General features: G+C 34.2%; 1 protein-coding gene across 1 annotated transcript; it reads right to left on the reverse strand.

Moving 5' to 3' along the window:
- Positions 1-2,960: 2,960 nt before the first annotated feature.
- Positions 2,961-4,485, reverse strand: LOC122317857 (homeobox-leucine zipper protein HAT22-like). The gene is made up of 3 exons (XM_043134898.1): positions 3,880-4,485; positions 3,656-3,735; positions 2,961-3,412 (listed from the first exon to the last, which is right to left on the reverse strand). The coding sequence occupies exons 1-3, from the start codon at positions 4,348-4,350 to the stop codon at positions 3,124-3,126; spliced, it is 840 nt and encodes a 279-aa protein (XP_042990832.1). The 5' UTR covers positions 4,351-4,485; the 3' UTR covers positions 2,961-3,123.
- Positions 4,486-10,347: the final 5,862 nt, after the last annotated feature.

The following is a 10,347-nucleotide window of genomic DNA, read 5'->3' on the forward strand; positions in this document are numbered from 1 at the left end:
ACGTGGATTTTGTCATTTTCTTCAATTTCTTTTCTTTCTCACACAGTTTATCACTATCCTTCTGACTTTTACCGTTTGGTGCGAAGTACGAACTCCCCCTGCTTTTGTTAACAAACTTGATCAAAAAAGAAGGAGAAGAAACTGAAGATTAGGAACACTCGCTTTCATATTCTTTTATCTGGGTATCTATTTTTTTCACTAGATACATATGTTTAAGAAGAAACAAAGGTCAAAATTTCATTTGGACCAAAAAGAACTCACAAGAAAATGGATTGGTCACCGAGAAAAGGAAAATAATTCAAATTTTCAAACATTTCAAATCTTATTCATTTATTTTAATTTACAAGAAATTCAAAAGTTGCCAAAACACAACACTGAGTCGATCAAATCCAAACAATCGCCCTTGCCATCCATTTCAAACATTCTGGGTTCATGAAGAACACCACGGGACCAAGAATATGGGTTCAGGGTTCTTGGGTTTTTTTTTTTTTTTTTTTTTTTTTTTTTTTTTTTTTTTTTTATGGGTATTGGTTTGAGAAGAGGTTTTTTGTGCAAAACTGGTAAGTGTATGCAAGCTAGGGTCAAATGAGGACAACTTTCTCTTCTGTCTCTATGAGAGAGAGAGAGAGAGAGAGAGAGAGAGAGAGGCATGATGAGAGGAAGGGTTTTTGTGGATGAAATTAGCTGGGCATGAAAAGAGGATGTTTCTAAGGATGAAATCGACTGGATTCAATAGAGGAAGTCATCGGGATTCAATGGAGCTCCTCGCATGTTTCAGAAAGAGGAAATGAAATCTGACTCGAGAGCTTGGAATCGTGATGTGGTGTCCAGATCGAGTGGCACGTGTGTGGTGTAAGAATTTTAAACCGGATGATGGGAGGAATTTTTCTAAGACTTCACGTCTCTAAACTTAATTAAAAAAAAAAAAAAAAAAAGCAAGGTATAATACTTTTAAGCTTAGTAGGAAACGGAGTAGAGGAGGAGGGAAGTGGTCATCTTGGCATCATGGCATTTTATTGGGAGTAATTATATCTATACAATACATATTTTAAAATGAAAGTATTTTTATAAAATAATATTTTTTATAAGATATTTTTACTATTTTATAAAATTGTCTCATATTTTAAAATATTTCTGTGTGAAGTAATTGTATTTATTGGATGCAAAGAGAGATTTTAATTTATATTTTTGAAATCGCAGGGAATCGGACAGCGCGTAAAGCAAGCTTGCACGTACTTTCTAAGGTTCAAAAACAAATAATTGATATCATGACGACGTTGATGGAAAAATGATGGTGAAAATGATGAGGAGGAAGAGTTTTGAGGAAAGTACCTCCTTTCCACGAAAGTCCTTCTCATTAATTATTGGTCCACACCACAATGAGTGAATGTGTGAACTATTATTATTTTTATTATTGTTATAATGGAAGTTCCCTCTCTTGGGTCATCAGTCATCATTCATGCATTGCCTGTCGGCACTAATCATGTTGGCGTGCCTCCAACGTTTACATGCCACCTCTCTCTCTCTCTCTCTCTCTCTTACCTTCTTGTTTCTCCCATTAATCTGCGCCCTTCGTTTTTGGCAAATTGCAGTAATATTATTTCTCGAGTACCATTATTGATGGGATTAATTTCAAACTTTAACGAAAAATTTCAATTGATTTTCAGATGAGTTGAGATTAATTTAATTTAATTTTAAATTACGTTTAATATTTAAATATATTATTTTTAAATTAATAAATTTATTTTAATTTAAAATATTTTTATATAATTTTTTTAATTTAATATATTTTTATATATATAATTTATAATTTTTTTAATTTTTTATAAATAATATTAAACTCATCTTAATATCAAAACTTAATTTAAATTATAGACTTTAAATAATTTATTCTATATATTTAACTTATTATTATTCATCGAAAAAACTTAATTTAATTCAGTTTAAGTTGTTTAACTAAAGTAAAGTTAAGAATTTTAACAAGAAGGCAAGGGCTTTGAAATTTGGGCCCACAAAATTAGTCTTGTCTGACTTTCAAGAAAAATAAAATCCCATAATATGTATAGAGATCTTATAAATTATTATTATTATTATTTAAAATAAAAAAGAAAAGAAAAGGAGAGGGCCATTGGGACATCACGTGGGGTGCGCCCCACCAGTCCCCCGAAAGGGAGAGCATCTCACGAGACCATAATCCTCTCTATCTGGAATACTTTCTTCAAATGAATCATCCATTCCTTACTTTCTCTACACGCCTCTGACCACCCATTTAGTAGACCATATGATCTCTCTCTCTCTCTCTCTCTCTAATACACAAAAACAACTGAATTAGAGACAGATACACGTGAGCTAACCTCCTCCCCACACCAATCCCCTGCTTTTTACTTAATCATAACACCCAACTCATGATAATTTATCAGTATCCCATGATCTTTCTTCCTTTTTTTATATGAGACACTAAAAAAATGCATGAATGTGGCGTGACTAATTAGTCATATCATATAACCCTAATCAATTATACCATGACAACTTAAATATTTAGACATGAATTTTTTGGAAATTTATGTAAAAAGGCTTAGCTTCTTTTATAATTTATGTAAAAGGGAGAAATTGTACTTGCTAAATACCTTAATTAATTGCCAAAACAAGTGATCGTCCTTATACTCTCGTAGGTTTCAAGTTAGTTTGCTCCTGATATTAGTATATCCTGTAACCAGAATATCATGTATTATATAAGGATCGATATATATATATATATCCTATGAGATATATATATATATATATGTACGTGTTTAGTTAATTTATTGTAAGAAGTTGCACCTCATGCTCTCTATCCATTATATTCAACAGTACTCAAACTCACAAAACACGTCAAGGAGGAAATTCATGAAGAGGTGTCTGAACTTGAAACAAAAGATAGAATAAATCAACATTAAGGGAAAAAAAAAGGCAATTGATGATGATCAGTAACGACTATTTAATTTCTGCAACTTAATTACACTAGTTTTTTACTACAAGCAATTCCCTCGAGACCAAAAAATACAGGGGTTATGAGAGGATATATATATCTATATGATTTATATTTTCTCTTCTAATTATTAATCCTAATACCCTATTAATTAATCAACAAGCTGCAGAAGGATTGGTGAAGGGATTGTAGAAGTGAGACTTAGGAGCCATCGAAAAGGTGCTGATCTTGGAAGCGTTTTCGCCGACGACACCTGATCCAATCCTTTCGCATGATGGGCACATGGTCAGGGTGGCCGCCGGCATGTGCATGTACAAAGGTTGGGCTAGTTTCAGTGCCTTCAGCTCGTGTAGCTCTTTCTGTAGCCTCCTGTTTTCATCTGTCAGTGTTTCGCAGCACTTCTTCAGAAACTCACAGTCCACCTCGGTTTGCTTTAGCTTTGTCCTGCAAATAACAGTACTTACTCATTTATTGCTCATGGAGCTTGGAAAATATGAAACCCCAAACGATTGGGAAAAATACAAAAAGAAAAAGAAATTGGAACAATGAAACCCTCCTATTCATAAACTGGAGCCCGTTACTGTAGTTTATGGGCAGTTTTTATTGGGACCCTTTTGGAAGTTCTCCTGGGTTATGGAACCTTTAGTTTTGTTTTGTACAAGGGTTAAGGATGATAAATATGAATACCTGGCCCTCCTGTTCTGGAACCAAACTTCAACCTGTCGTGGCCGTAGATTTAACTGCCTTGCTAAAGCTTGTTTTTGCTTCTGTTAATTCGATCAAAACATCAACCCTAATACTTAGAACAGATCGAAACAATAACATCGAAGAGAGAGAGAGAGAGAGAGAGAGAGAGAGAGAGAGAGAGAGAGAGAGAGAGAGAGAGAGAGAGAGAGAGAGAGAGAGATTACAGGGTTGAGAGTGCTATGCTGTTTGAAGCTTTCTTCCAAAAGAGCAGACTGTTCCTTGGTGAGCCTAAGCTTCTTTCTTGCATTAGGACCATCTTCATCTTCATCACTGACTCTTGAAGAGACTCTCTCTACCTCAATTTCTTCGCTGCTAAGGTCTCTCTCCCTCTTGACCCTGCCACTAGAGAAGGACGAAACAGCACTGTGCGGCGAAGTTTGTCGATACAAGTCAACCGTTTCGTCACAACCTCTGTTCACATCAATCTTTTTGGGGACTTGGTGGCCGTAACCCTCACCGGAAAGACCCAACGTCAAGGACGGCTCAAAATTCGTGGTCGTGAAATTTAGGCATGGTTTCTTTGGCGGCACTGCCGGCTTTGATGGAGATGGAGTCTCTTCATGTGTTGCTGATGTGAGACCTAGCCCTAGAACGAGGCCTGTGTTACAAACAATATTATGATCATCAAAACCCATTTGGAGAAGACAGTCTCTCTCTGTTATGTGAAATAGGGGGAGGAGGCCAGAGATAATATGGTTGAAAGTTATGGGAGCAGAAGGGTTATAAGAAGGGGAAAGAGAATGAATGAGACTTTTGTGGGGGCGTTGGGTGGGTGGGTGGGTGGCTATGATTATTAATCAAAGGTGAGAATGAGTATACAAACGAATCTCAGCCTGGGAAATCATCAAAGTTCCCCCGATCTCTCTTGCATAGGTTGACCATTTGAGCCCCACTATATACCATGTTATAACCACTCTTATAATATAGAAAATATTACAATTTCTTTTAAAATAAAAAAGGAATAAAAAACAACAGAGAAAGTTATCTCTCTCTCTCTCTCTGCTCTATCTCAAATACCTAGAATACTACAGTACTTCAAATAGAAGTGGGAAACACATCAAGAGGATGATTCGTCCGCCCCTTCGCCACCCATTAGCGTACCAAATTTAACTATTACGACCACTTTCTTTTCCTATGCTTCCTTGAGTATAAAGTTTCACTTTATATCTACCAATTATTAGCTCACTTTTGCCTCGTTTTACTTCAGTCCAAGCAGCCTTGGATCTCTCTCTCTCTCTTAAAATTACATATAATTGCCCAATGTTTTGCACTCATTCACAGATTACTCAAGATATTGCCAAGAAGAAATTGAATAGGCTAGGAGATGTAAAAGCCATGAATGGATATTTATAAGTTCTTTTTCTTATTTTTTTTAATAACAGATCGACCACATGAACTGTCTCCCACTTATGATCGATGCCTAATTCAACTATAGCTAGAGATCGAGATGGGTACCATGTCACCTTGCCTCACCTATATGGCATTCTTTTAATTAATGAGGATCGATGGGTGGGCCCTTTTTTTCTTACCCATCATGAATGCCAAGATTAGAAAAGGATGTGCACTATCTCTAGTTGTATTCTTTTCTATTTCTTATTGTCTTCAGGCTATGTTCTCGACTAGTTGTACTGAGATCAGTGGTTTTGATCTCTTCCAATGTGTGATGATGTGTGAAAAAGAAAAGAAAGGAAAGGAACAAGATTTTTTAAAAAAAAAATGGAAAGTAGGTAGATAACACCACTGGAGTTTCAAACACCTATAATAATATTGCTGCCAGATTATGATTCATTAACAAGAATTATTTTTGGGGCGGGCGGGGGGGTGTCTTTGCTTAAATAGAAAGTTGATGTGCAGAATTGGGGACCTACTACTGATCTCTCTCTCTCTCTCTCTCTCTCTCTCTCTCTCTCTCTCTCTCTCTCTCTCTCTCTCTCTCTCTCTCTCTCTCTCAGTGTGTGTACATATATAAACTTTCAATAATATTGCTTTTGTCGGCGATGCTGATGAGAAGTTAGGTCACCCATAAAACATGATAAACCTAAAATAATAGAAACTAGCAAAATAATATATATCGATTAACAAGCGCGCTGATCGATCGCCACGGCCTGGTCTAATGGTATATTCCATATATTATATGACTTATAATTACCTTAACTGTTAAGCATGTAATTGTTACAAAACAATTATTAATATTCATTAATTAATTAAGAAAACTTTTACCTCAATACAACAATTAATATTGTTGGTAAATATGTAAACCCCAGAACCCTAGCTAGCTAGCTATTAGATGGATGAGAAAGTTGTGCTCATAATTATAGCTAGCCGTATTTGTGAGATCATATCCATGCATACATGCGCGCAGCTTCCGGCCAGCCGTACGTTTAGTTTTAAAATTGGATCAGTGATGGCGCTGCACATGAGATCGATCTACTCGAGAGATCAAGAATAATTAATATATAGTAGTGTATCCTACTATATATACTATATATATTATATGCGCGCAGTCGTAAATACAATATATAGCATGTTTGAATGTTTATATCAATAGTACCATGCATTAATTTGCTAGATTTTGAGTCGGTACTATGCATGATTATCATGAAAATCAGAGGGTGGAGGTTTTTTTTCTCTAGCTTTTTCTTTTTCAAGTCTTAATGTCTAAGCAAGCAAAAAGAACATATTAATTATATTTATATTTATAATAAAAAAGGGTAATATATTAATCATCTTTAATTTAGTTTATCATTTCTAATCACACTAATAGATATTTCACTATAAGAAAACTGTTCAGTTATAACTAGTTATTTCATGTGAAAATAATTACTTTATGTCAAATTAAGTTTATTTTGATCGCAAATATATAGTCATTCTCGTCACATATAATTAAGTTTATTTTGATCGCAAATATATAGTCATTCTCGTCACATATAATCTATTACAAATGATCATTTTATTGCAGCGTTTAACTATGTTTATTCTATTATAAGAGTCTTTGTTTAATTACATGATTATAGTTTTGACTTTTTTTGTCTTTCCAATTAGTGATACCCGGCCAATCATCATGTCAACGGTGTAGCATTCCATGCATAAAATATGGCTTGTTAAAGGATTTAGAGAAGATAATAATAAGATCAGGGCCCTTGTTGTTGCTTTGCTTAGATATATATATAATTGGTGTTATTATAGAACAAGGGAGACAGCACTCCATTTTTATATAGAAGGATTATCCAAAGTTTTTGTCTTTGACTGGCTGCAGTTAAAAACTTCTGGATTAACCAAGTAGATCTAGATCGATCGATGTTGACTTCGATACATCATGAGTTGATAATATAATTAAAAAGAAAATTAGGTATATATCAATATATATTTACCAACTTTCACTTCAAGGGATGAATATTGCGCGCACATGATAGATATATATATATATATATATATCAAAAAAATCGATATCCTTCAAAAAAATATTCTTTCTAATTAAACAATTAAATAAACGCCAAATCTCATCCTCTAGAGGATGAGATCTCATCCATATATGCAGAAGAGACTCAAGCGAGTGACAGATAAAACCAAGTTACTAGCTAGTGGTTCTCATGACATCAGTACTAGCTAGCCTTATCTCTCTCCCAGCATGTTTATTCTCTCACATAAAATCTTGTTCGAAACGTGTCATTCGAAGAGGGGTGACATATGGATGCATGGCTAAGAGAAGGGGAGATTGTGTTAAACACATGGCCCCCACCAATGATTTGGTCTTATGGGCATTCGATTCCGTGGGGATCTGATGATTGCGGAGCGCATAGGGAGAGAATACAATATATATACACACACACACACACATACACACACAAGGCGGTCGTATAATTAGGCAATAAAAATATTAATTTGTGTAATTCTTTTTCTTCTTTTTTGTCTCTTCTGCTTTAAGGATGCCAGCAGACGAACTTTCCTAAGTTTATATAATGTGTGTTGGTTACAAAACTTTTGATGTTTTAAGTATGGGCGTCTTATATATATATATATATATATATATGTATGTACCGTCAGATCGAATTTTCTTGGTCCTATACCAACCGTACGTCATTATAAAAAAATTACTTATTAATAATTAATTAATTTCAACAAAATAATTATTTTTAACTTAAATTAGTTGTAAATAATCTTTTAGTTATAATAATTTAGTCATAAAAATTCATTTTCTTGTAGTGCGTGATCTTAATCAGGGGCCGGAAACCTTAGGGCTTGCTCGATAGATGTCTACTGCGCGCGTTGAACAGTAGTGCACAATGACAATGCATGTCCCATGCATGCACTTTCCTCTTCGATCGGAACAGTAGTGGGCGCGTAATTCACAAGTACGTACGCACGAATAGAATAAAGAGTGTTTAATTAATTGTTACCTAGAAAACTGCTTGCTTACAGCTAATTAAATTGCAAACCCTATTAATTTATAATGTAATCAATTATTCCTATGGTTGGTACAGAGATTATCCCCCGAGCTAGACAGCTAGAAATTTATAACTATCCCAACGAACAATTTAAATTGCTAGTTATAAGCTCTTTGATCGATCAGCATGAATGGGTTCCACTGTAGGTAGGACTTCCCAACAAGGCCCTAGCTATAACTTAACCAATATGGCAATATCCATTATTAGTAGTCCACAGAATAAGGGATTGTTTGCAGGGGAAACACACAACATCAGATCTCATTTCAAAATTTCTTATAATTTTATTAAAAAATATTATTCAAATGCAAATATTTTTTAAATCAAAATTTTCAATTTTTTCATCTAATCATTACAAATTTTCTAAAATTTTAAGCAAAATATAAAAAATAATTCAGATTTTTCAAATTTCAAAACAAAAATAATGTTAAGAAATTATGTTCTAATAATATTTTAAGTTAATGATATTTTTATTCAATTTTTTTTCTTTTCTTTCCCAAAATCTAATAAAGTAAACATTTTAAATTAAACTATTTCATTACTATTTATAAATAATTTAACTACTATTCACGGATTTCTCATATCATAATCTCATTCCCTAAGCATCCCCTAAATCAATTATATATAGAAGAATTCATTACAATTAGCTAGCAGGGATGGCATCCTATGATAAATGGCTTATATTTTCTTTGTAGTAATTTTTAAATTTATATTTATATTAGAATAAGATGATCTATGTTTAAATGGATAACTATATCAGGTAAGGCCTTTATACAAACTATTCTATATATATATATATATCCGCCTCTATTCAAATTTAAGCCTTAAAAAGTTAAAATACAGATCATAAAAATTTTAAAACGTGATCTCAATTAATTGTGCTGAGAGGTGCACACACTCTCGATCGTCCTCCGAGGAGTCGAATACAAATGGCCCTTAGATGCTAGCTGGTTGCACTCCAAATGTGCCTCAAAAACTAATGCCCCCTAGTGTATTTTGTTTTGTGTGTTTTTTTTTAATTTATTTTTTTTAATGTTAAAAAAACACAAACACAGAAATTCAACACTAGTGGTAACTTTTTTAAACATTTAAAAAAATAAATAAGAAATAAGAAATAAAATGCACTAGAAGGCAGTACTTTTGGAAGGCAATTACTAAGCATTTTCCATTATTTAAAGAATAATCCATAAAGTTTGATTTGAAGAGAGAGATCAGCATGAGAAACTCGAAGTTGTAGAAGATCGACAGAATCATTAAGCATTGAACAACAAATTAAACATGATTCTAGTAATCAGAGTTGAGACATAATCTGGAATGATTTTTCATGAGAGAGAGAGAGAGAGAGAGAGAGAGAGAGAGAGAGAGAGAGAGAGAGATATCATATATATATGATAGCATCAACAAACGCACCGACTTTTGCATAAAGCAAAAGATTTAATTGGATTGCCTCATTGGCCTAGCTAGCCCCACTTGAAGTACTGTCTTTTCCAATTCTTGTTGGGGTTTGAAGCTTTCATGCACAACCATCATGCTTTGCGTTTAAAAGTGGGGATCAAAAAGCCTATATAGAGCCAATATGTCACTCCCACCCCCACCATGGTCATTGCATGCCCCGATCTCATATATCACATGAATTATTTGACAAAAATTATTAAGTGCTTTCAAAATATTGATGACATGCATGCATGATATTTTTATTTTATCACAACATGTTATATAAGATGGAAATATCATGTCATGTTTGTAAAAGAAAAAAAAAAAAAGGATGGAGGCCAGAAGTCTACAATACTGGGCATGCACTTGGGAGGTGGGGTCCTCAAGAGCAAAGCACCAATTGATTTGGTGCGTGGTTGAAGAGGGCCGGTAAGCAGGAGTAAACAGAGTCGAGACCATGCCGGCAATATTGTAGCACAAAGTTAAGGCAATAGGGGGCCCCAGACATGGGATAAGTTCCTGTTGGAATGGAGTGGATCGAAGGAGTCTTCTCGTTGGGGACATATGGGTTGTTGCTGGTTGGAGGAACATCATATATTGCTTTGTGCACGTGGCATGTACGTCCTAGGTCTATCTAACCAGCTAGTTAATGGACTCAATGAAATGCCTTTTATCATATATATTATATATTCCTAGCTAGATATATATGTATATATATATATATAGATGAAATTTTCCTTGAATACCAATTCATGA

The sequence above is a fragment of the Carya illinoinensis genome, chromosome 8, assembly GCF_018687715.1.
Source record: "Carya illinoinensis cultivar Pawnee chromosome 8, C.illinoinensisPawnee_v1, whole genome shotgun sequence".
Taxonomy (NCBI): domain Eukaryota; kingdom Viridiplantae; phylum Streptophyta; class Magnoliopsida; order Fagales; family Juglandaceae; genus Carya; species Carya illinoinensis.